This window comes from Euprymna scolopes, chromosome 13 (genome assembly GCF_053919585.1).
Source record: "Euprymna scolopes isolate OS-2025 chromosome 13, ASM5391958v1, whole genome shotgun sequence".
Taxonomy (NCBI): domain Eukaryota; kingdom Metazoa; phylum Mollusca; class Cephalopoda; order Sepiida; family Sepiolidae; genus Euprymna; species Euprymna scolopes.
In genome coordinates, this window is record NC_136494.1 from 95,125 (window position 1) to 122,940 (window position 27,816).

At 36.8% G+C, this 27,816-nt stretch overlaps 1 protein-coding gene across 10 annotated transcripts in view; it reads right to left on the reverse strand.

The window, feature by feature from the left end:
- LOC145291906 (uncharacterized) overlaps positions 1 to 27,816 on the reverse strand; it is an 81,263-nt gene that overhangs the window by 7,051 nt on the left and 46,396 nt on the right. For 7 of the 10 annotated variants that reach the window (XM_080137730.1, XM_080137732.1, XM_080137727.1 and 4 more), the window contains one exon: positions 25,338 to 27,310. In XM_080137730.1, coding sequence (XP_079993856.1) covers positions 26,681 to 27,310 — 630 coding nt within the window. In that variant the 3' untranslated portion in view covers positions 25,338 to 26,680. Of the gene's footprint in view, positions 1 to 21,573; positions 23,392 to 25,336; positions 27,311 to 27,816 lie in introns of those variants that run through there. The other 3 variants (XM_080137735.1, XM_080137728.1, XM_080137731.1) reach the window with 3 other exon arrangements.

A 27,816-nucleotide genomic window follows, 5' to 3' on the forward strand; every position in this document is an offset into this window, starting at 1 on the left:
GTTTAGTAGAGTTTACTGGTCGTAAAAGCAAGTTCTCAATATGTGGATAAAAGGTCATAAACTTATAACCAGTAATAAATGATTCAAGATTAATTAATATTAAGAATTAATATAATTGAGACAATTTTATCCACTAAGTTTATATTCCTTCCACGCAGATATACAGATAAAGAATGAAAATTTGTCTGTAAGCAAAAATGTAAGTGCGTATTTTTTAAATAAGCATTTGAAAGAAATTTAAAATATATTTTACTAAAATGTTTTTTCCTATATTTCGTTTAATATTTAAACTTATATTTTGATGTAAATATAGAAGTTGAATAGATTATTTTCCTATATAAAAAATAATTATTGTTATTGTAGCATGTGAAAGTCTTCAGAAAATTCCCCTAAACAAAAGTGAGATTCTAGTTTTTTTAGGCAGTTATGTGTGAACACCCTAAAAATTTGTTGGGAAGGGAAATACGAATTCTTTGAGAATTTAGAGTTTCACATGTAAATTTAACATGAAAAGGAGACCCAAATTTCTGAGCTATTCTAGTGTTTTAGGACAGTTAATAAAATTAATTTGTTCAAATAATTTTTGTGTATTTCTGGGAGGGGGGTATTAACTGTTTTAAGTGATTGAGTGTGGTTTTATGATCATCCCAGTCAGACTTGGGGGTAGTGGTAGAGAAATTAAATTCATATAAGAAACTGATCCCCCAGTCCAAATTCTAAAATAATTCTTTTTGATTTTTCTTTTCTGTCAAGTTTTTCAGAGTGCTCAGTTATACATAATCACCTAAAAAGTAGAATCTCATTTTGAAGGGAAATAATTTAGTTAAAGGTGTCATTAATTATATCTCAATCATTTTGGTTATTATCCCACTGGAGCAGATTTAGACACAATGTTGGTTTATGATGTACAGTATCCAGATCTCCAAGTAGGGGGCATTCTAAATTGGGATAAAAATAAAATATTGCTCCAATCTAGGATACAAAAGAAAGTGTAGTATCAGAGCAGGTACTACACTTTGAATTATTTATTTGCTAAAAAATATAACATAGAATAATGCCATCAAAAGTGTGGGAAATTGGGGATCGTTGGTGATCCTTTATCTTACTCTTGAGCTAGAATCATTTCACTCAGCACAATATCGCATTTACTCTTATTCAAAATAGTATCAATTTGTTGAATATATACATATATCATATTTTAAAACAATTATTAATAATTTATGATTAAAAAATATTTCCCATAAGATGCCCGAAAAATATCAATAAAATGTTTTTCCAGTGGCCTTTATAATATTGTTATAAATGCATAAGTTTCTATCACATGAAAAGTATTTATGATTTATATACAAGTTTCCCAATGTCTATTTTGTATCGGTGAAATACAAATAAAAAATGAACATATTTATAGATTTTGTTCCACTACAAAATTATTAAACAGAAAGAAAATAAAAACTGACGTAAACAAATTGGTAGTTGATTTCTTTTTAAATAACTTTAAAATATTTATATTTAAAACTCATTGTTCTCTTTGCGATAAGTGAAATTCCAAATATTGGAATATCTCTATATAAATGAACTTAAATCAATGCCATTTAATGAACTCTTTCGATAGAGGCGGTGGAGTCTATATTACTTGTATGCTGTTGCATGTTTTATCAGGTGCTTTTGTCCTTGGAATCAGGATCGGTAATTGTATCGGAATCGGAAATTTAGAAGAGAATTTGTAATTGTATCGGAATCATGAAAAATATTGGAATCGTCCCATCAATAATATATATTTCTGTATATACCTCAACAAACATTATGGTGATATTGAAGAGTTCTTTACATGTGGATGGATAAAAATCTACAATGTCAAATTGTAAGAAGGTACATTTATTTTTGATATTATTAAACTAAGTGATTTTACTCTGACGATTTCCTATGGGGATTAAACGCGTACGCCTCTGTGTAGCTTATTTACCATAAACATATTTTCATAACTATGTTGCAGATTAGCACACCCGGGGTATTGCTGAATTATCTGAACCAGAAGATTATAATTATTATCATGTGCATCAAATAAGATTTGTTTTAAAGAGAAAAATGCAATTCAAGGACAATTATAGTTAAATGATGTTTTAGGAATTTAACTTGACTAGATTCTATAAACAATAACAAGAAGGGATTTTAGATAAATAAAAACAAATATGTTTTAATAGAAAGGAATTTTAGAGCAAAAACAAAATACGTGACAAAAGTAGATGATTTGATTTATGTCTTTGGTCATGTAGAGTTATTAACGTAACAAGATGGTTTGGAAATATATGTAATCAGTTATGAGTTAGTCAGAAGTATTGAGCGAACAAGTTGGAATGAATAGATAGGGCAGGCAAGTTCTCAACTGGTTGAGAATTGTTCAGCTATGGAAGCATTCAGCTGGAAAGACAGTAATATGTAATCCTTGAAAAAGTAATGATGTGCAACCCTAAAACAAAATAAGTCGTAACAGGAATAAATATAAATGTGGGAAAACAATTTGGTTGTCTGAGTTGTCGAGGTAGAAAATGACTTACATTTTTAGAAACATATCTGGAACAATACAGCGATGGTTCCAACCAAAAAGGTATGTCCTTCTCTTGCCTGGGCAAACAGACAATGGTGCTATTTGTTCCATTTGTTAAACTATTGTTAAAAGTACTTATATCTGTTTATTATGTGTTAAAATGTACACACACACACACAATGAACATTACATATATGACTATATTAAAATGTACACGGTTTTGTCCCCTTGTTTATACATACCTGTTTTATATACATTCACTATACACACCTGCATGTCATACAGAAAGGCCAGTATAAAACAACTAGCTCTACTTACATATCGAACACTGTGGAAGTAAATAATGAAAATCGATATACAATCATTGCAATAACATATGAATACATGAAGTGATAATTATATATAGATACATATGGATATATGTGTGTGTGTGTGTGTGTGTGTGTGTGTGTGTAATAGAATAAGTTAAGATAAAGAGTAACGTTACATAGAAACTTAATTACATTATCAAGTCAATTAGAGTTATAGAAAGGGAAATAAGAGAGAAACTTCTTTAGGCCATGACATTTTGAAGTTACATGCTTCTCATCAGAAAAGGAGAAAAAGTCAAAATTATACAAATGTAAAAGTAAAAAGGCAATACCAACTTTGAAAACATTCAAATTGGAAATCGAAAAATTTTTAGATTAAAATTGGAAAAAATGTTTATAGGAGATAGTATGATGAGGATAATAGAGATAAGAGATAGAAAAAAACAATAAAAGCTAAAATATATATAAAACAATATATATTAGGTTGAGAAGAAAGTTATTTCCATATTTTTAATTCTGATTCCAAATGATGTATTTTCAAATAAGTTTTCGTTATAGTATCTTTACTTTATATATCATTTTAAAGAGCGTGTTTTTACTCTAACTGTTTAAATTACAATCATTTTATAACAAATATGCCTTTTTTCTGAATGTTGAATACAAGATGGAAAAAAAGCAAATTCGCACTATTTTTTTTATTTCAATTCAAGCTAGGCCGAAAAGCTGCTGAAACAGCTAGCGATATCAACAAAGCATTTGGCCTAGGAACCACTACTGAATGCACAGTACAATAGTTGTTTAAGAAATTTTGTGTGGATGATGAGAGGCTTAAAGATAATGAGTGTAGTGGCTGGCGATCAGATGTTAACAATGATCAATTAAGAGCTTTACTCAAAGCCAATCCATACACAACTGTTTGAAAACTTTCTGAATTAAATGTAACATATGATGATTTCCAACCACTTGAGATTGAAAAGACAAAAAACTTGATAAATGAGTACCTCACGAATTGAACGACAACCAAAACAAATGCCATTATAAAGTGTCATCTTCCCTTCTTTTATGTAATAAGAGTGACCGGTTTCTTGACTGGGTTGTAACTTACAATGAAAAGTTGGTTCTTTACGATAACCAGTGACGCTCAGCTCGGTGGTTAGACACTGACAAAGCTTCATGCCAGAATTGCACCAAAAGAAGGTTATGCTGACTATTTAGTGGTCTGCAACTGGTCTCATCCATTAGTTTTTTCATGCAGGTGAAACCATTATGGTGGAAATACTGTCAACAAATGGATGAAATGCACCTGAAACTTCAACAGCACCCAGCATTAGTCAACAGAAAAGGCACAATTTTTGTCCATGACAATGCCCGACCACACGTTGCTAAACCAACCCTGGCCTACAAAACTGCCATACTCTCCAGACCTCTCACCTACTGATAACCACTTTTTCAAGCATCTTGACAACTTTCTGCATGAGAAATGATTTGAAAACCTAAACTATATCAAAAAGACCTTCAGCAACTTCATCACCACCAGAACGCAAGAATTTTACATTACTGGCATAAATACACTTGTTTTGCATTGGCAAAAGTGTGCTGATTCTGATGGTGCAATAAATAAATTTTTGTCTGAGCCGAGATATGTTCATCTAAATTTAAAAGTTAAAAACCGCAAGAACTTTGTCAACTTGATATATAGAATGAAATAGGATTTTTTTTTTTTGATTTATAAAAAAAATTCAAAAATTCAAAATCTAAAAAAATAAAAATTTATTTTCAAAAAGTTTTAGTTTTTCAAAGATTCAAAGAAATTTACAATAAAGTTCTGATAAAAATATTTAAATTATAAAATATAAATAAAGCTGGACAAATTAAGTACGAAAGAAGTAAGAGAAAAGTAAAAAAAGGATAAAGAAAAACTAAGAAAATTAAAATGTAAACGAACTCAAATTCTTGGAAGATAATCGATCAATAATTAGTTTGTTTGTATTATTTATTTTATATTTTTTATTACATTTCACCCCAAACAAGGCACATTGCCATTTTGGTGTAGGGGGCTACTATCAGGGCCAACAACTACTGGGGTACTATGTTGGGATTTGGGCAGCAAGATGTCGGTTCACGTTACACTTGAACTTCTGCATGTCAGTACAGTTGGGGAAGCAGAGACCTGGAATGGAATTCCAGAGTCTAGCGGTTCTGGGGAAGAAACTACTGGAGTAGAAAGATCTTTTACATCTAGGGATCTCTACTGTGTAGGGGTGGGATTTAGCTGCCTGTCGGGTTTGTCGAGGGTGTCTACATCGTGGGGACACAAGTGTCTGCAGTTCGCCAGAGCATTCACCATTAAAATACTTGTAGAACAGGCAGAGGGATGCAACATTTCATCGATGGGACAGAGGCTGAAGCTTAGATGCCAGTTCAGGGCCTATCAGATTGGCGAGTCTCTTTTGAACCTTGTCTAGGAGCGAGAGACTAGTAGCAGATGCACCAGCCCAAATGTGACAGCAATACTCCATACATGGGCGAATGGTGGCCTTATAGAGATACAGGATACTTTCAGGTGTCAGTAGTTTTCTAGCACGGTAGAGAGAGCCTACCTTCTTCGCAGTGGCCCTGGCAATGCTTTCAATGTAATTGTTCTAACTCATGTTTCCTGTGAACGTTAGGCCAAGCAGTTTGAAAGATGTACTCTCAGACAGGGAGTCACTGGCCATTGCTATTGGTGGCAGAGAAGGTTTCTTGTAGTTATTAAAGGAAACCAGTTTAGTCTTGGCAGTATTGAATGTGACCATCCATTTTTGTCCCCATTCCACTACAGATTGGAGGTCATCCTCTAGTGTTTTTGCCATTTCTTTAGATATATGTTCATTTGTTTTCCTGTCATGCCTGTTATAGAGTGTGGTGTCATCAGCATATATACCCATCTTAGAGGCAATTTTGTCAGGGAGGTCATTAATGAATATCAGGAATAATAGAGGTCCAAGGATAGACCCCTAAGGCACTCCAGCATTTATATCATATTGTTTAGATGTACGATCGTCGAGGACAACCTGAATTTTTCTCTTATCTAAGAAGAATTTAATTATGTTAAGTATTCTACCAGTGATACCGTATGATCTAATTTTCCTGAGGAGACCCTCATGCCATACCCTGTCAAAAGCCTTGGATATATCTAGAGCTACTGCTCTGCCCTCCCCCACTTTGTCCAGTGAATGGTATATACGTTCAGAGATTTTTTGGTCCAAACTAATGTAAAAGCCTGTGTAAAGTTTCATCATCAGCAGCAGCAGCATCTCAACCTGTGTAAAGTTATCATCTCAAAAGTAGAAATACACTGAGAACATTTTTGTACTTTCAGTTCCATTTTCACCTGAAGTCATTATTATGATCTATAAATTTAAGTTTTACTGGTAGTTTAAACACAACATTTAGTCTTTAGTGCAAGAAATGTAAAATAAGTTTAAAAATAATAAAAGGATTGCTTTTGGAATAGCAAATGTTATAGGAACAACTTACTATCTTTAATGGTTAAAATAATAGTTCCATAATTACTATCTTTAATGGTTAAAATAATAGTTCCATAACCAAAATTATTATTAATCTATATATATAAAAGGCAAAATGTGTGTGCACATTTTATGTATGTCTATCAAAAGCTTTTTTTGCCAAGATTCTCGGGGGGGGGGTACTGTGCCTTAGAACGGTTTATATACTCCCTAGATCATAATATATACAATTTGCAAATGCTCGTCACGTCTAGATTTATTTACATCGACTTTTACAAATTTCTTGCTATTTCGGCCCCTCCCGTGTGTGTTCGGCTTTTTTGTAGCAACTGGAGCAAGACCCAGGATATATAATTATTAAACTAAAAGAATTCTTTAGCAGTTATGGCCTTAGTATAAGAATAGAAAAAGAAAAAAATACCTCAAACTTCTTAGACGTAACCTTAAACCTAAAGGAAGGATTGTACTGCCCTTACCATAAGCAAATTTGTCATTACACTATGTCCACAGATTCTCTAATCACCCCAGATCCAGCATTAAAGCAATCCCAGTATCAGTGTCCAAAAGAATTTCCAACTTCTCTGCAAATTATAACATATTCAATGAAAACTCCAACTTTTACAACAATGCACTAGCTAACTCAGGATATAAAGATAAAATTAAGTATGATACGAATAATAAGAAACATCCCAACACCCTAAGCATAGTTACCCACAACATTACTAAAAAAAATAAGACAAGGTCGAGTCATAATGATCATATGCAAAATAATCCACGACAGGCCCATAGAAAAAGGGCAAACACCCTAAAACAACAAATCAGAAGAAATATCAATATTTGGTTCAAACCCCCCCCCTACAATAATAGTGTTAAAATTAATATCCTTAAAGAATTCTTTAAAATATTAAAAAATTCATTCAAACCCTCACAAATACAGTACCATCTTAAACAAAAACTCCATCAAAATATCCTTCTCATCCATGCCTAATATAGCACAAACTATTATAAACACAAATAATAGAAAAATAGAATCAGCACAGCAAATAATTAGTAGCACCCCAAGCCTGGTTTACTCAAACTGTAACTGCAACAACCCAGAAAACTGCCGTCATATACTCCTGCACAGTGACAGAACTTACAGCCAATAACTTGACCTCCCAAGCCCATAGAACCAGTAATACCAACAAAAATACACATAACTTAATAAATAACAGCATACTGTGGGGTATATGCGAAAGGAAAATAAAAAGGTACCGTTTAAGGCTAGGTTATGGTTAGAAACAAAAACAAAAAAAATAAGTAATATACGACATACCGGGCGTATCTGCATCGCTCTTTGGGAAAGAAGAAGGAACGGATGGTTAGCTCATTTATATACACAAAGGGCATCTTGGGAAGGCAGTGCATGATGGGAGAAGCTATTTTTTTTGTTGTTGTCTCTTCCTTTTTTTTTTGATAGGAGGATTTAAAAGCCGGGAAAAATTCCCTGCACGGGACACGAAAAGAAAAGAGTCGTGAAGATTTCTTGAAAAGTATTTTGTGTTGCTGGGGTTCAGATTGTGTGGTGTGACATTGGTGATGAGAGGCCAGGTGTGGTCGATTAGAAAAGAAAAGGGCAGAAACGTGCTGTTGTCAAGTGAGTGACTCACTCCTTCCTGAACCCCAGAACTGAATCTCGATCGTAACCTCACAAGCTATTTCAGCATGTCAAGCAGATTAACATGGCTGACTGGAGACTGAACACTCAGATGTTGAGACTCTTCACTGGGAAGGTGACCTAATTAAATGGCTGGAAAAATTAAAGATGGTGGCAAGGTTGCAAAAAATCAAAGACGTGGTCACTCTGCTGCCACTATACTTAGAGGGGGAAGCCCTCACAATTTACCAGCAGATGCACGATGAAGATAAGGGAGACCTTGCCTCAGCGGAACAAAGACTGAAATTGGCTTTTGCTGAGAGTCCATTTGAAGCACTCAGCAAGCTTGCAAGTTTGAGGTGGACTGGCGAGTCTGTTGACGTCTTTGCTGCGGAGATCAGGAGACTGGCTGGTTACGTGGGGAGGAGCCTGGAGATGATGGTAAAGCTATACCTAGTGAACGGCTTCCCAAAAGAAATCTCTGCGAACATGCAGAGAATCACTGAGATCAATACTATGGAAGTGGACGATCTCTTGGTCCACGCCAGAGTCCTAGTCAAGAATATCAAGGTCCCACTTGAATGACGAGAGACAGGCGGCAAGGCGACAGCCATCAAGTGCTTCCGGTGCCAGGGTCCTCACCTGATCAAGGACTGCAAAGAGCCAAGACCGGGGATCACCTGCTACCGATGTGGACGAATGGGGCACATCAGCCGCTATTGCATCACTTCGTGGGACCAGGAAAATGACTGAAGGGGAGCTATTGCACCAGTGATTACCCCTTCTATGTGGAAATGATACACAACGAAATACTGTCTCGGTTACCGGTAGTAGTCAATGGGAAGAAAGCCATGGCCGTTGTTGACACAGGCTGCACCACGACGTTGGTAGTGAAGAATGTCGCTAGGTCATGGAGTGGAGCCAGCAGTATTAGGACTGTGGCTGGCAGGGAGGTGAAATGCCTGGGAGAGACGACAGCACAAGTACTATTACAAGGTTTGCCCATAGGACTGCGAGCCCTGGTGTTGGATCGTCTGGTCGGTGGTATTAATGTGGTTTTAGGTGTAAGTGCGATCAACCAACTGGGGGGGGGGGGGCTACGTTGAGAGGAGGCCAAGTGACTTTTGGACACCTTGGCGCAGTAGGGATGGCAGGAGTGGAAAGTGATAAAAACATCAGAACACAAAAACCGGAGGCTTGCTGCATTGAGGACGAGGATTTCTTGGCGAGGTTCGATGACGAAAGATGGATGGTGGAATGGAAATGGATCTCCGGGCCTCCGGAATTACTAAACAAAGTAAGCTGCTATGAGAAAACACTGTGAGGAGAAATAAGAAAAGGATTCGAGGAAGAAGTGAAGAGTTGGATAGAAGAGGGAATTCTGAAACCGTGGACAGGGGAAGAAGGAATACTGCCATTACCGGCGGTTGTTTAACCCACCAAGAACAAAATTAGACCTGTACTGGATTTCAGAGAATTAAACAGACACGTAGCCTGCCACACTTACTCACAAATGGATTTAAAAAAATGGCGGGCCTACAAGCAAATGGCCAATGCCGGTTTTGCCACTCAGCAATTGAGAGCCCAAGCCATCTAATGTCTGCATGTCCAATCTTATTGGCAGATGGTCTTTACACTGCCCGTCACAACAAAGTATGTAAGTACCTCCATTGGAAGATCTGTGGAGAGATGCAGCTTGACAGAGCAACAAACATCTGGGAACATGAACCACCACCGATAACATCAAATGGAAAAGTGATCGTGTTCTATGACAAAGACATACAGGCAGGCAGATACATAAAAGACAAAGCTATCAAACCAGATATTGTAATATGGCACAAGCCCAAAAGAACTGCACTCATTATCGATGTCACAGTTCCAAACGACTTTGGTCTTAATAGAGCAGAACGGGAAAAGATAACAAAATATCAGGACCTAAAAAATGATCTAAAAACAACATGGTCTCTGAAATAAACATTATACCAGTTGTGACGAGCAACTGGCCTAATAAAAAAGAACCTTCAAAAATACTTAGAAGCAATCCCTGGAAAACCAAGCTGTAAGGAAATACAGATAGCAGCCATAAAGGGAACAGTGTCTATTCTTAAAAGAGCCCTCGGATATAAATTTGAATCATAACAGAATCAAGTGTTAGCTCCAGGAGGGAGCCCCTTGATATCTTAAAACTTACTGAAGTTAAATAAAAAAAAAGATGAGTGACAAATTTCCATTTGATGAAGAACGATTAATTATAGCTGCACAAGACCAAGGCTTACTCACAAATGGATTTAAGAAAATGGCTGGTCTACAAAAAACCGACCAATGTAGATTCTGTCACTCAGCTGTTGAAAGCCTAAGCCACCTAATGTCTGGATGCAAGATCCTTCTAGTCGATGGTCATTACACTGCTCGCCACAACAAAGTATGTAGATACTTATATTGGAAGATCTGTGGAGAGATGCAACTAGATAGGTCGTCGAACATCTGGGAACATGAACCACCACCGATAACATCAAATGGAAACGACAAAGGCATACAGGCAGGCAAATACATAAAAGACAAGGCCATCAAGCCAGATATAGTTATATGGAACAAGCCCGAAAGGACTGCACTCATTATCGATGTCACAGTTCCAAACGACTTTGGTCTTAATAGAGCAGAACGGGAAAAGATAACAAAATATCAGGACCTAAAAAATGATCTAAAAACAACATGGTCTCTGAAATAAACATTATACCAGTTGTGACGAGCAACTGGCCTAATAAAAAAGAACCTTCAAAAATACTTAGAAGCAATCCCTGGAAAACCAAGCTGTAAGGAAATACAGATAGCAGCCATAAAGGGAACAGTGTCTATTCTTAAAAGAGCCCTCGGATATAAATTTAAACTATAATAGAATCAAGTGTTAGCTCCAGGAAGGAGCCCCTTGATCTCTTCAAACTAACAAAAGTAAAATAAAAAAAAGAAAGGGGATTAATGTATGCAAAGAGGTTATGAGCAAATGGAGGAGGATAGAGCGGGCCACTAAGATTGTCGACCTGAAGTCAGCCTATCTGCAGATCCATGTAGATGAAAAACTCTGGCAACATCAACTGGTCCAGTACAAGGGGCAGATGTATTGCCTGACGAGGTTAGGCTTTGGGCTGAGCTCAGCCCCCAAAATTATGACTGCCATGCTGAAGACGGTGCTGAGTAAAGACTGTACAGTGGACAAAGCCACTAGCTCATACATTGACGACATTCTTGTGAAGGAAGCAGAGATGACAGTGGAGAAAGTGAGAGGCCATATCGAGAGGTATGGGTTGACTGCAAAACTGACAGAGTCCCTGGATGGAAGAGCAGTGTTGCGGTTGAAACTATGGCGAGATGGAAAAGGAAGCCTTGTCTTTAGACGAGGGAATGCGATACCCGAAGTCGGAACTGACCTGACAAAACGAGAACTCTTCTTGGTCTGTGGGAGACTGATGGGACACTAGCCAATCACTGGCTGGCTTAGGAGAGCATGCAGCTTTATTAAACGACAAATGGGCACTGATGGCTGGGAGGGCCGTGTGACAAAGGAGGTCATGAACATGCTGCAAGAAATCATCGTGGTAGTGACAAAAGAGGACCTAGTGAAGGGGGAATGGTACATCAGCGGCTGAGACATGAGTGTGATTTGGTGTGATGCCAGCAGCCTAGCATTGGGCATTGTATTAGAGATGGAAGGTGTAACTGTGGAAGATGCGGTGTGGCTAAGAAAGAAAAACGACTATTCCCATATCAACGTAGCCGAACTGGAGGTCGCTATGAAAGGAATCAATCTGGCCCTGAAGTGGGGATAGAAAATAATTGAAATCAAATTCGATTTGGCAACAGTAGTTTCATGGATTAGGTCGGCAGTGACTGGCGATAAGAGAGTTAGGACCAGAGATGCTGCAGAAATGCTGATCAAGTGCAGGCTTCCTGACCACCACTGAGGAGGAGGTCAGGAAGGTAGTGGAGCACTGTCAGGAGTGCCAATCAATAGACACCAACCGTCAAGACATGAAGCAGGAGAGTTACACATTGTCGAGGACTTGAAGCGATTGGCCATTAATGTGACCCATTGTCGCCATAAACTGTACCTGTCCATGCTCAACTGTGAACTGGGGAAGTTTACCATCTGGAGAGAGATCAGGGCAGAAGCTGCATGGGCGATCGGAGGGGTCATCGAAAAATATTTTTGGAGAGAAAGCCAGTTGAGGAACTGTTAATGGATAATGGCCCCACTTTCCGATCAGAAACCTTTAAAGAGGTGTGTGATAAGTGGGGAGTAAGGCAATTTTTTAGGGCAGCATATCAGCTGAGTGGCAATGGGATAGTGGAGAGGAATCATTGTACCATCAAGGCTGATGTGGAAAAAAGCAACATTTCACCCATGGAGGCAGTGTTTTGGTATAACATCTCACCAAAAACCAGACAAGATGAGACAACTGTGCCTCATAGAACCATCTTTGCATATAAGTGGCGGCATCCATGCAACAAAACAGCAGGAATTGAGGGTGAAGAAGCTACCATTAAAGTGGACGATGAGGTGTGGGTGAAGCCCCCCAATGCAAAATGTACTACTCGCTGGGGAAGGGGGGTTGTAACGGGAACGCAGTCGAAGAACAACGTGATGGTGAATGGCATATCCTAGACCTGCGTTGTGCGACTCTGCCGGTGTGCAGTGATGGCAATGAAGAGGAGGAATCGAGATCCACCAAGAAGCTAACGATGTACCCCCATTCGACTTAGCCCTACATTGCGGTTCTTTACAACTGGACGAGAATGTCTGTAATGAATCTGAAAATGTCAACCCCCAAGAAGTTGTCCCCCAGAGGCCTCAACATGAGAGGAGGAGGCCTGCTTGGATGAAGGATTATGAAGTGTCTTATTGATCTCGAAGATCAGGGGGGCGTGTGGGGTATATGTGAAAGGAAAAAAAAAGTACTGCTTAAGGCTAGGTCTTATGGTTAGAAACAAAACAAAAACAAAAACAAAAAAAAAGTAATATATGATGTACCGGGCGTATCTGCATCGCTCTTTGGGAAAGAAGCAGGAAAGGATGGCTAGCTCATTAATATACCCGACAAATGCGGATATATTAAGACCTGCCTTGGAAGTAATGGATTTCAATCTTTTCATCATCCTTATTTAAGACAGAGGTAATGTTCTCATCTTTCATATCTTCTTCAAAGACGAACTCTCGATTTAAATCTGCAAATCTTTTTCACTACCATTAATAACACACTTCATCCAATCTCCATAAACACAATTTTTTCTTTATATCTAGTTTGTTCATCCTTTGGCTAACATTCACATTTGTGGTGTCTTCAATATCCATAATGTGGAATGGCCGACCCACTCAAACAAGACAGATGATGAGGGGAGGTTCTGTCATGATTTTGGCAATGCCTATGACCTTACTCATATTGTTCACGAACCCACCCATGTGCCTGATACTACCGGTAAGTATGCAAGCCTTCTAGAACTTTTTCTCACAACTTCCCCTGAGCTATGTTCATGTTCCATTCTATCTCCTCTGGGATCCTCCGACCACTTCATGGTATCAGTTAAGATAAAAATGAAATGTTATAAATCTTCAGACGTACCTCTTCACCATACTGTATATCGGTACTCTATGGCTGACTGGGATATCTTCCGTACAGTCATATCTGATCTACCTCTGCATTCCATGTTTTAAAAGGATGAACGTCAATGTAGTCTGTGTGGCAGAAATATTCCAGTGATAACTAGTTCCACATCTGGAAAGTTTGAGATCTTTCGCTGAAGATCTCCAGGTTTTAAATTCTTACCGTTCATGTACCTATAATGCCCACAAGACTTAACTTGTGGCGTTTCCTATTTTAAAACCGTAACACTAGTTTTGCATTTCATTTTTACTGTAACTCTTAAAGAATCGTGCTGACCAACTGACCCGTGTACCTCACAAATGGTATGAAGCCGCGAAGATGGGAATGGAGATTACTGCTCGATCTTGTGCAGTTGCAATCGACCCATGTCAAATACAAAAAATTCATGCACAGAGCGGACATCCGGGTATCAAGAGGACCCTTTATTTTGTGACGCGTGCATACCCAGCAGTGACCAAGATGGATGTCAGACAGATCGTCAGAAATTGTGAGGCTTGCCAGTCTATTGATCCTGCACCAGAGCGATGGCAGAAGGGTCGCTTGGAAGTTGAGAGTGTGTGGCAGCGGCTGGCCATGGATATTACCCATTACAGTGGCAAGCCCTTTCTAACTCTCATTGATTGCGGGCCTACGAGATTTGCGGTGTGGCGGCAGATGACCAGACAGGATTCAGCAAATGTTGTTCGCCACCTATCATCCATTTTTTTGGAGCGAGGTGCGCCGGAAGAGCTCCTGACTGACAATGATGCAGCGTTTTGTAGCCAGCAAGTCCGGCAGTTGTTAGATGAGTGGGGCGTCCGTCTACGGTTGCGATGTGCGCATGTGCCATCAGGAAATGGCATTGCTGAAAGAAGCCATCGCAGCATCAAGAGAATTGCTGCCAGGAAGCGATGTACTATTGCGGAAGCAACATATTGGTACAACATTACGCCAAAGGACGGGACGTCCCCTTCAACCGCACCTGCGAATGCTATTTACACGTACCGAGTCGGAGTGAAGGGAATCAACACTACGCAGCCAACCGACAAGGGAACATATAACAGATATGAAGTGGGAGATCCAGTGTGGGTGCGGCCTCCAGGAAATCGGTGCACCGACAAGTTTAAGCGAGGACACATATCTGGAGTGATTAGCCAGCAGTCTGTTTTGGTCGATGGAACCCCACGACATGTGCGAGATCTTCGCCCAGCTACCGAGGTGCGTCATACAACTACAGAAGAAAGCAGTGAAGCGTCTAGCGATGAGCTGCCGATGCACGGATTCAGTGAGCCCCTTCCAGAGACTGATAGCGATACTTCATCTGATGAGGCGGAACCAGATCCAGAGCCCGAATCTGAAACAGTGAATGTACCTCTTCGCAGAAGCACACGCACTAAAAGGCCACCCCCCCAGTGCTCTCTATGTGATCATCAGATCAGGGGGGAGTGTAACGTGCATCCAGGAGATAAGCGCCCGCGTGTTTGCGTGTTGTGTGGGTACGTGGGAGAGACGGATGAGGGGAAAAAGACTTACCTCGAGACCAGCTCAGCGTTACCGACCAAAAATAGAAAAGAGGGACCAAGATGGCGACCGCCGTCTTTTGTAAAGTATGATGTCTCGCAAAGTCACACGAATTCTCGGAATATGCAAATTTAGCCGGCCTAGAACGACGATAAAAGCGGGTGAGGGGAAAGACGTGGGGAGTGACGATTGAGTTGGCTGGGGAATCGTGTGGCTGTTGCTTCTTGTGCCGTGTTGAGGATATCTTACCGTGTTAAAGAGAGAGTCGGCGCCATCTTTAATTTTTCCTTACATTTTTTTTTCTTACACTCTATAGTATCTGACCTGACCGAATAGTTAATTGTAGGCATAGACGAATTCATACCATCCAAAAAATTCCAACAAAAACCTAACAGCCAGCCATGGTTCTCCCCAGAATGTGCTGCTGCCATCACGCACAGAAATCACTTTTTTCCTAGCTACCAATGTAATAGATGTACTGAGAGTAAAGCTGCTTTCAGGACTGCCAGCAACCACTGTAAAAGAGTAATAAAAAATGCAAGAGAGCTATATGCTCAGTCCGTTAAATCCAAAGTAGCTGAGCAGCGGCTTGGATCCCATCAGTTTTGGCAAATAGAAAACAGGATCCTGAACAAAAGCACGTGTTCTATCCCAACCATCATCAATGGACCTGAGATCATCTCGTCAGCATCAGACAAGGCCAAACTATTTGCCAAGAACTTTGCAGCTAATTCTACTCTATGTGACAAAGGCCATCAACTCCCCATATTTCTTCCTAGAACAGACAACACACTATGCAACATACAAATATCTGTGCGTGAAGTCGCCAAGCTAATCAAGAACCTTGATTCTAGTAAAGCAACTCGCCCTGACGGCATTCCACTTATAGTACTGAAAAAGCTCCAACCAGAACTTGCCCCCATACTTACAAAACTGTTTAAGCATTGCCTTAAAGAGAAGTGTTTCCCAACATCCTGGAAAACCTCATCAGTATGACCTGTATTTAAGAATTCAGGTGATAAGTCGTCCTCCTCTCAGTACAGATCAATAAGTCTCCTGTGTGTCATGAGTAAATTGCTAGAACCCATATTAAATAGAGAAGTAGTCAACCACCTCAGCAGAAATAACTTTCTTAGTGACATACAATATGGTTTCCGCTCTGCAAGATCTGCCGCAGATGTGCTGATGATTATATCTCATAGGATTAGTGAATCTCTTGACAAAGGCTTCCTCTCTAGGGCAATTGCTCTTGACATATCAAAAGCCTTTAATAAAGTATGGCATACAGGCCTACTTCACAAGATTTCCAGCTACGGTATGACTGGAAATGTTTTCTCGATCATTAAATCATCTCTCCGATAGGCTCATAAGAGTAGTGGTTGATGTGCAGAAATCAGAGGCCCTCAGTATTAATGCTGGAGTCCCTCAGGGGTCCATCCTGGGCCCAACTCTCTTCCTGATCTACATCAATGACCTCCCAAAACACATACTTAAATCATTCGTTGACATCTATGCTGATGACACAACCATCTATGGCAACACATCAAAGGCTGTAAATGACAAAGTTCTCTCTGATTCTCTCTCCTCTGATCTCGAGCGCATGGTACAGTAGGGGAAGAGGTGGCTGGTTACCTTTAATGCATCTAAAACCAAGCTCCTATCTTTACATCATCAACGCTCTGATCCCCATCTGGCATCAATTGAAATGGAGGGCTCACGACTATGGGAAGCTCCATGCTTTGATAAGCTTCTGGGCTTGACCTTTACTCCTGATCTGAAATGGAACACGTACATCAGGTCTGTTGCCAAGGTCACTGGAAGGATGGTGGGATCTTTCTACCGCTCCAGAAGATATCTCACCAATGATGCAATTCTCTAACTGTATAAAAACCAAGTACGTCCAAGGATGGAGTACTGCTGCCACATCTGGGCAGGAATTACTAAAAACAGCCTATCCTGCCTTGACAGAGTACAAAATAGACTTCGTGGCTTAGTGGGGGATGCCCTTTTCTCTTTCCTGCAGCCTCTCTCCCACAGAAGAGACGTTGCAAGCCTGTCTTTGTTTTATCGTTATTTCCATGGCAAGTGCTCGTCTGAGCTTCAATCTCTGGTCTCCTTTTGCTAATCTTTCATGAAAAACACCCATCTAGCTGAAACCACTGTCATTAATTTTCCCCACTCTTTATCTGTGCATAAATCCGAGTATAGATTCCATGAGCAGAGCTTCTTTTTTAGAAGTGCATGACTGTAGAACTCTCTTCCGTTTGCCTATTTCCCACCTGACTACAACTTGGATGTCTTCAAGTCCAACATAAACAATTTCCTGACAAAGAGCCCCCTTAAGTAAGACACTTTATCAAATCTCCAATACTAACGATTACTACAACACTATCCCATTGATTACTGTACACGCAATAACCCTTATCTCCGAGTGGCTTCTGGGCCTTGATATGTGTCACCTCCATGTAAAAAAATAAATGAATAAATAAATAATTTTCGTCACTGACCCCTGCAACCAAGGAATACCGGACTATAATATTGACATCTGCATGCATTTTTCTGGCCTAGAGATTTGTATTTATCGGAATATTTCTGCTTTGCTGGCTACCTCTGTATATACTTTATACCTTACTTTTGTATATATGGATCCTATTTCTCCAACGCTGTCTCTCATTAACTAAATTTTATTTTATTTTTTTATTTATTTCTTTTTCCCTATTATCCCACTGCGCAATTCGTCACATCCTAATTATTTTTGTCTCTTTATCCACCTCATTCCCCTATTCTTATACCTTTGCCTTATATTTCACCCCCCCCCCTTTACACCTAGTAACAGCGCAACATGTAGGACTATTACTATATATTATCTTCTGAAAATTATTATATTTTTGCAACTACTTACCCTATACCCCCTTGTAACTTACTCCCTTAATTCACCGTCGGGTCTTCCCTTATCTTATTAAATTAAAACCTTAGTACATGACGCCCCATGTAATCCACACCACAACTTTCATTAATCTCATAACCTTACACTATAAGTCAAAGTCCTCTTATAAGTAATGCTGTCATAACCGTTACATTTGATGAAATCCTACTTAGCATATACCCCTCGCTTTAATTCATCATCATAATATTATGCCTGAAAACATACACCATCTCTAAGTGCTGTTGTGATCTCGGTTACCTTTGTTGATAAAATTCCTTTTAGCGTAAACCCCCTGCATAGATACTACACATCTTACATAGGGATAAAATCGAACCACCACCCAACCTATTCTATATCTTCCCCTTGAGTTTAAACACATAAACTACCCACGTTCTTTAAGACTATGATAGAAACCTTACACACCTTTTTACATTACACTTTATATAATATGCTTCTTTATCTTAGAGTTCAATACAGTTCCCCCAAAAACATCAATAATTTTATTTATTTATTTCACGCCTGATGAATCCCTAACTAGACGTCACATCCCCATATATATCACCTAGCATCTTCTCTACTCTTCTGATGAGAAGCATTAAGCTTCGAAATACCTTGGTATAAAGAGTCCCCTTTATCCCCCAACTAAATGTATTAGTAAATAAATCAATCATTCTATATATACCAATATATGGTTTTTGTGACTTAATTTTCCACTCTTATTGTCTCTTGTATAAGCTCCATTGAAATTTGTTGAGCTTTGTCTTATCCCGATAAGTCTCCTCTTAAAGAATTGAATTTACTCTCTTCTAACTCACCAAGTTATAATATATATATATATATATATATATATATATATATATATATATATATATATATAAGCGAGATAAGACACTGATAGAATTCAGATGAAAAATCCTGATATATTACTTGAAGTAATACTTTCAAAGGTGATCCTAGCCAAAAAGGAAAAGCTCAATATTTAAGAATAGAGCAATATATAAGTTTTGTGGTTAAATTTTAAATTCTGAAAAAACAACATATAGAGACATATATTCGATTTAAGAATTTATTGTTTGACAAAAGGAATATATAGAAGAGGTTATTTTGATTTCCTTAATCCATGGATTTTCAACAATGGCTTATATCATCAGAGAAAATGAAATGCGGTTTGCAAAATGTTCAGTTGCGAATGGACGCTAATTTTGCTTTTCAGCACAATTATTGAAAATAGTTTTTTTGAGTGGTTGTGGATAATTATATGGAAAAAATTATACAGAAAGAGAAGTTGATACAACCTGGTTAATCTATTATCAGAGGAGTCCAATGTCGTTCGGGGTTATAAATCCAGGTAGGCAGAAAATAGGCCCAGGGGAGAAAGTAATATTCCCATATAGCGAAAGCGTATTGCTCCTTATTGATTTTTCGAAAAGTATAATAAAACACATCCCAAATTCCATCAGTAAAAAAAATAAGCAATAATTCCTCAAGTGTAGATATTTTTAACAAAAAGAAACTATGTATGTATTTATGCGAGTGTATGTGTATATATACCTGAAAGTGTATGTACATGTCAGTATATATGTATATATGTGTATGTGTGTGCATTTTTTCAAAGCACATTTTCTTTAAGTGTTAATTTTCTTCATATTACCGTATATATTTGTAGTCATCGACATACAGTCCTATTTCGTTGTATCACATCAGTGCCGCTAGACTAGCATCTCTCCCAAGCCAAGGATTGAACTTAGAACCATCGTTTTGACGGTCGGCGGTTCTCCCACTTGACCATGGAATTGACGCCCGTAAATAACTCGTCAGAATGTCTATTTAAATAGACACCAGTCACCACCTTTATAGTGCTCAAATCGCATGTTCGTAAACAAACAAACAACGAGCTTCGCATTTTCAGCCAATTAAGTAGCGGGTGAGATTATTTACGACAGTGCTCTACCCAAAGAGTGGGGCTTAAAATATATTTGTAGTCATCGACATACAGTCCTGTTTCGCTGTATCACAACTCATCAGTGCCGCTAGACTAGCATCTCTCCCAAGCCAAAGATTGAACCTAGAACCGTCGTATCGCACACCTATACCTCTTTTCTCATCCCTCTCTCGCTCTCTCTCCCTACAATCGCTTATGTAGACTTGTGTACATCTGTGTAACTGTCTCTATGTGTAAATATATGCACAAACATTTATGTATATGCATTAGGGCAGGTCGATTTTGGAACCCTGGTGAGGTAATGATGATTATAGTTGGGGTTTGACATAAAAAAGACCTACACGAAATTTTGAATGGTTTGAATGTGGGTTTACGTATATGGGGGTCAGTATTATCTTTTTGATCGGGTGTATATGTCTTAGTCTTTAGACCTAGAGTTACATCTAAAAAAATAAGTCTCTTATGACCATAAGTCCATTGTCTCTATACAAGCCAATATCTTCTATCTCAATGTCCTTGGTTAAATTATACAAGATTTATAATCCCACTACGTTAGTCATTTCAGCCGAATCTAGATCACCCATAGAAACATAAAAAAGGGCAACCTGATCTTTTTTAATCCATTGTTCTCCATTGCTTAGTAGCACAGTAGTTCTGCATCTCTTTATAATTTCTATTTTATCCTCTGATATATATGAAGAATTGCAAATTCCAATACTTCCTCAAAAATTTCCTTGGTAATTGAAGGGTAGCAGCTTTCTATGTTAAATTGGATAAAAGAGCATCTTCTATGTTAGAGAACCAATTAATCATTTCAGCTGTATTAATCTAGAGGTTAAGTTTATAAGTAGTTTTGATTTATGCATTGATTCTTTCAAGAATTCTTTTACTAATTTTTCCAATTTTGGTTTTGGTGGGATTTATCAATCTAGTTGAGGGTTTATGTAAGAAATTAGGGTTATGATGTTTTAATAGTATACATGCTTCTTTTTCATGCAGCTTATTTACTTTTTCACTAATATCTAGTTTATCAGTTGTTGCATTACTATTAGAGTCTATTTTCTGAACAATATCAGAGTTAGATTTTTATAGTTGATTGTAATGTTTTGTTTAAGCAATTTTTTGTATTCAGGTTTTTCAAGTTTATAGAAGTTATGGGTCTTATCTGATTTTACAAAGATGTACTTAGATTTTCTTGACTGTTTTCTCGAGCTGCCTTTGGAAATGATTTTTACTTTTGTGAAAAGTTATTTGGTTTATCATGGTCATTACATCATTTTCAAAATCCTCAAGTTGTTCAACAAATAATGCCCTTTCTTGACTCTTAAATCTGAAGTTCTTTTTGTTTTTATTTGGGGATCCATTCAAATAAAAATAAGCCTTCCACTTCATTCTTCTCAGCAATTCTTCTGTTTTCATCATAAGAATAATTAAGTAGATCCAGTTTTATGTGATGGGTATATTTTTTATGATGTGTTGAAGTTAATCCTTTCTTTATATATATATATATATATATATATATATATACTAGCAAAAGTACCCGTCGTTGACTGGGTTCAAAAACAGCCTACAGAAAATGGACTCTGATTTATGAAAGTATGATAGGTTATGAAAAGGAAGGGTTGTAATTAGATAGCTTCAAATTTGGGGGTCTCAAAACCAAAGCAAAATATGATGAAAGTAAAAATAAAATAGATAAACCCCATAATTTATTATACCATACCTATTCACACTGAAACACTTATCACAATATTCTGTGGATCTATATTAAAAAACCTTGTTAAACTTTGTGACATATTTCCATTCTATGGAGGTCAGGCATGAACGAACACCCGATAATTTTATTATACCATCCCTATTTAAGTTAAAACATACTTATCAAAGTATTCTTATGTATATCTATATCAAAAACACTTGTAAACGATTTTTTTTAATTTTTAAATTTTTTATTTCCATACTTTGTGGACCAGGCATGAATGCAGACACCACAGTTTTAATGAACCACTGTTCTGCCAGATCAAACATACCCATTCCTGTGTCTCAATACATCTCCTATCATTATATGTAATCAGTTTTTTAAAATAGTCAACCATATAGGAGCCTATTCGTGACCAGACACACACACAGACATTCAGCTTTATATATATATATATATATATATATAGTTTGTGGGCACTTTGAGAAGTAGAAATGAGTTTTTCAACAGTTAGGAACAGTTACTGACAGTCTTGATTTGTGTTGGTTGATAGTTGAGGAACATTGTGAGTTTAACACAGTCAAACTAGATCATGGCTTAAATGAGATTGGAAAAACTTTAAGAGATAGACATGAGATGAATTGATCAAATGACTGACAAACACAGCCTTGACAGTAGATGTAGACTTTAGCATTCAGGTTGATTGTGTCACACATACATACATCCAGAGTGCAACTGATATTTGCAGAATGTGCCAGGGTTTAAGTTTTATTTCTTATACTTGTGAACTCATGCACACTCCCAGCAGCCACCAATGTGGAAGACGGTCATAAGAAAAGAAGATAAAAGTAATCACAGAAACAGCACTAGGGTCATCAATAATGTTGTAGAGCAGGGATGCTGCGGTATCACACCACAATTTCTTCGTCCTTTGTCTAAACGTTCTGTTATTTCAAATTCCATTAAAGTTTTAAATCATTACTTTTTTCTCCAAAGACTTTTACTAGATACCTTTACACTTTTCTCAAATTCGTTCATTTCTTTCTGAAAGTTCGGAAGTTGAGTCTTTTGTTACAAAGCCTCCTCTCACCCTCAATGGGCACATTCATATAGATGTTGGTAGTGAGCTCATTCACATGACCATTATAACATCGCTTACAGAAATACCTGGTGCATTCATTATAAAATAATTCCAAGTCTTTTCTATGGAAAACACAATTCTTCATCATCATCATTGCAATTATAACCATCCTTTCCAGTTTGTTGCAAGTTTTTAAAAATGATTTTGCGCAATCTTTTGTGGCAACAGATGCAATTGGAAAAGTTTCTCACATGCATTACATCAATATTTCACAGCAGATGAGACATCTTCGGAGCACCAATCACATTGCCATTCTAACAAAGCAAGTTGTTGCGGCATCAAGTTCTTGGCCAGAATAAGTGACACGCTCAAATGTTAATTATTCTCAAAGATTTCTTTACATTGAGGACATTTATATTTTTTCTCTCCTTCATCGCAGGTGTCTTTGAAAAAAGCATGGCATATGCCATACAAACAGAGAAAAGACTTGGAAAGTGCAGTTACATGGCATTCAAAGCAGACATCCTCATAAAGTGATTCATATTGATTGGAAGCCATCATGAAAAAGAATAAATATGGCACATCAAACTGAAAAAAAAATAAGGAATGTATTAATTTTTAGATTATTGTTTTTCTTTTTGTCTTTATTTTTTCTTTCTGGAAGTCATTTTAAATTAGAAAATATTAATTAAAATAATGTTATGAATATGAAAAATAAAAATCCATATTATGATGCTATTGACATTCTACTGCCCCCAAGTATTAAGAAGTAGGGAAGAAAGAAGCATGATAATAGAAAGGGGCAATGGGTATATCGGCAGAGCAATGGATAAGAAGTTGTTCACAAAGGCACACAAAAGGAAGCTGACATATGATTGTTGGTCAAGGTGTGTCAGTAAACAAGAACAAAAGGAGCAGATAAATATTTAGTTATTTTACAAGCAGTTTAAAGTATGAAGGTGAGTTTTATGACAGTTAAGAAGTTTTGTGTTTGTGACAGTTGACAACAGTTACAGTTGACAGAAGTTGTGAGTTAGGCACAATCGAACGCAAGTTGTGGCCTGAGGCAGATTGAAATGAGCTAAAGTTAACTGATAAACGCAACCACAATAGATGACCATGTAGCTGTGGACGTTAACGTGTAGGGGATCGATGGTATCAAACACAAATCTAGAGTGTAACCGATATTTACAGAATGTGTCAGAATTTGTGTTTTCTGTGTTTTATTTTATTTTTATACTTGTGAACTGGATGGAGGCCTTAATACTTATATTCATATTTCAAAATATTTATTTTCAACCATAGAATGTAAAACATTTATATAAATAAATCTTCTTCACAACAGTTCTTGGAAAAAATTAAATATCTAAGAAATACAAAAGGGACAAACATTACCATTACATGCAAAGGTATTGTTAAATGCTAATTATTTTCATATAATCTTATAGAAAAATATTTACACCACTGGTGGGACAATTCCAATACGATTCTCAAATCTGATTCTTTTCAATTTCTAAATATTTAGTTACAAAGTTGACTTTTTAGATTACCATAAAAACCCATGTAATATGTGCATATATTTTTGCAAATACACTTGTGATTGGGGGGGGGGGGAGTATATAAATAAGATTTAGTGGTAGTCTAAAATTAGAAAATTTTTATTAGTATCAATAATAGTAAATTAAGTTTTAAAAAAAACAAAAAAAAAACAAAGGAATCGGTTTTGACATTGAAAAAAATGCAAATTTTTTAATATAAGATAGTGGAAGAATTAATGATTGTCCTTTATTTACTACACTGTCATAAATTTTCAAAAAAAGATTGCAAGCTCCTATCATCTATGACTATGTTTTCTGGTTATTTCAGTATGCCTTCTCTTGGCTGAAGTTATTTGACTTTCACAATGATTTCTAGCATCTATATACTTTTGCCTGTTTGTACTTATGACGAACAAATCGGTGATCGGCATTCCCGAGTAGACTATGAGCATTTGTTACAATCCTTGGCTACTGTGGTAAAGAATAGATCTAGAAGTGGGACTTGCTGAGCTTCATGATCTGGAAAACTGGTCGGGAACGTGACTATCTGTTAAAGAATGCGAAATAGAGAAGCCATATGCACTGCTACCAGCTGCATAACTCGAGTAACTAAACCAACTACTGTGGTGGACATTAAAATCTTCTAATGCATGTACCTGAGCATAAGTATCTTCAGGAATAGAAAAATAAATTTCATAAATGTTTTCAAAATTTGTCATTTCCCCTATAAATCTCTGAATTTAACCACACATTTCCTATAAATTAAGTATGCTTTTGCTTATAGGGGTCTCTTACAGTGTTCCTTGTAGATCTATCAGCAGTTCATCTGATATATCAGAGAAATTCTCTTTGATGTTAGGAAAGGAAAAATATCCTTTAAAAAATAAATGTAAAATAATTAAAGACAGTTTGATGAGGGTGAACAGTTATTATAATTTTATTATTTCATTTGAATTAAATTCAAAATAATTTCCAAATTTGAAAAAACATACGTACCTTTAAACCTTGCAGCGTTGTCTGCATTTTCCTTTGTGTTGCTGCTTCTTTATTAGACCTCTTAAAAATTCTTCAGGTAATTTCTAAATAACTTTTTCTCGTAAGTGGTAAAAATCCAGAAGCTGCCTGCTATAAGGAATTGTTCATTTCAGAGGGTTGGCATCAATCTCATTGAGGAATTCTCTGACTGTATTAAGTTTGACCTTCACCAAATCGTTGATGCTACTAACATAAATTGTGTGCAAAAGATTTTCTTTTACAGAATTCATGAAGGTAGTTTCCTATCAGCATAGTGTGGTCACTGGGTGATGACATAACTGCATCTAAGGATATGGCTACCATGGTAAATAAATTTTCATACAAACTATCTTACTTAAATTGGCCATCATTTTGCTAAAGAAGATCATATTAGGAGTCATCATAATTTTATCAATATTTTCCCTTTTCAGCAAGGGATGACCCTCCTTCACTCCCCACCAAAAAAAGAAAAAATTGTTTAAATAATATATCTGAAGATGTTATAAGGGTCTCAGACTTGCACCTTTAATGTATCTTTAATCTTTTTAATTAGTTTCATATTTAAAAATTAGAGGTTTATGAAGTATAAAATGTATGCAAAGTTAAGTTTTCTGATAACTCCCAATACTTGAATTTTTACAGCAGCAGTTGTCTCCTCTTGAAATGCTCTTTGCAGATTTGTTTTTTGTTGTTCTGGCTCTTGCTTGTCAAATCTTGCAAAAAAATATTTTTAATTTTCATAATATTGAAAATAAATAGCACCTAGATAAAACATTATGTGAATTAAATTCTCTCAAAATCTAGGCCTTAAGGACAATTTAAGACCTAATTCATACAAGAAAACCTTAAATGCCCTAATATTACCTTTTCTGTCACTATATCAAAAGGAATTTAAACTCAGCAATTTTTCAAGCTAGACATTCACCACCAGGAAGAATTTTTTATGCAAGGACTTTCATAATCTGCAAGAGCCTTTCTGGGTGCATAGAAAACTGCCTTTAATGGATGAATATTGCAGCTGAGCTTAATTAAGCTCTTTCCCACGCCTTTAACAAATGGTTCAAGAGAGCTCGATCAGTAAACACTGTTTATTTTAGTTATTAATTTTTGTAACAAGTCATTAACACAATGGCTAATCATCATTGAATAAACTTTGATCAACTGTAAGATGCTTGAACAAATAATTGAACTTATAACTAACTGCAGTGCCACCTCGCATATGTTCTAGGAACACAAGATGGGAAAAATCGTAACTAAAATGCAATAATATAATTAGACATTGTAACTAAAATGCAATAATGTGCACCCTAATTTGTGTCATGGCATCAAATACTAAGGTCCATTTTAGCACTGTGATTTTTGCCTTTAGCACTACGTCGATTGTTAGCCTCTCTAACTTTTTTTTGTAATAAATGCAAATTTTTGTTGGATATTTGAAGTTTGTTTTCAGCATCTGCCAACTTCTTTTTTAAGTTTGACATTCGAGCATGCCACTGACGTTTTGTATGATCAAGTTTTTGTTTCAGAAAGAGAAGTTCTCTTTTAACGTTTTTTAGTTCTTTTAAGAGAATAATTTTAGTTGGAGAAGTAACAGAAGCAGAAGCACTGGATACAGTTGTTGATTTGGTATCAATCTGAGATGTGGTAGTGGTGGTAGTTGAGGTGGTGTTGGTGGTAGTTGAGCGGACACATTTATGTGCTTTGATTTTGCACTCTTTTTTTAATGTAGTTGAATGTAGATTATGCCTTTTCCTAAAAAATAATTTCAATTTTGAAATTATAGAATTTGTTATTGGTGGGTAACCATTTTGTGTGTTTTCCATAGTAGCCCATTCTTGTATACTCCTCATAGACAAATCTTTATCAATGAATTTCTTTAACACATGTCCAACTAAAACTGGACGGCCAGTCTTAACTATAGGATAGCGATTTTGGACATATGCTAGCAAAGACATCTGAAAATTAAAGGGAAATATAAGAAAGTTAATTTAATTTTGCTGTAATAAAAAAGGAAATAAAAGGAAATCCACATTTTGAAACACTCAATAATAATTTAAGATTTAACAGTTAAAAAGACCAGACGAGTGTGAAATTGTTTTTAATGAGTATTGCTATTTACTAAAATAAAAATGAACATTTTTTTTTCAAATTTCTAAATAATAAAATATTAATCTTCAGGAAATTAGACAGTTGTTCTTTTGTTTTTCTTTTTCTTCCTCTTATGTACCATGGTGGTGATAAGTCCTGGCACGATTTGAGGTGCTTGGAATTAAGTCAAAATGATGTTTATATGTCCAAGTTTTTGGCGTCTGTCAAACCATTAAATCTTAACTTATTATCACGTATTTCAAACAGTGGATTTCCTTTTATTGCACATGCATTTAACAGACGCCAAAAACTGTAATTGGACATATAAACATCATTTTGACTTAACTCCAAGCACCTCAAATCATGTCAGGAC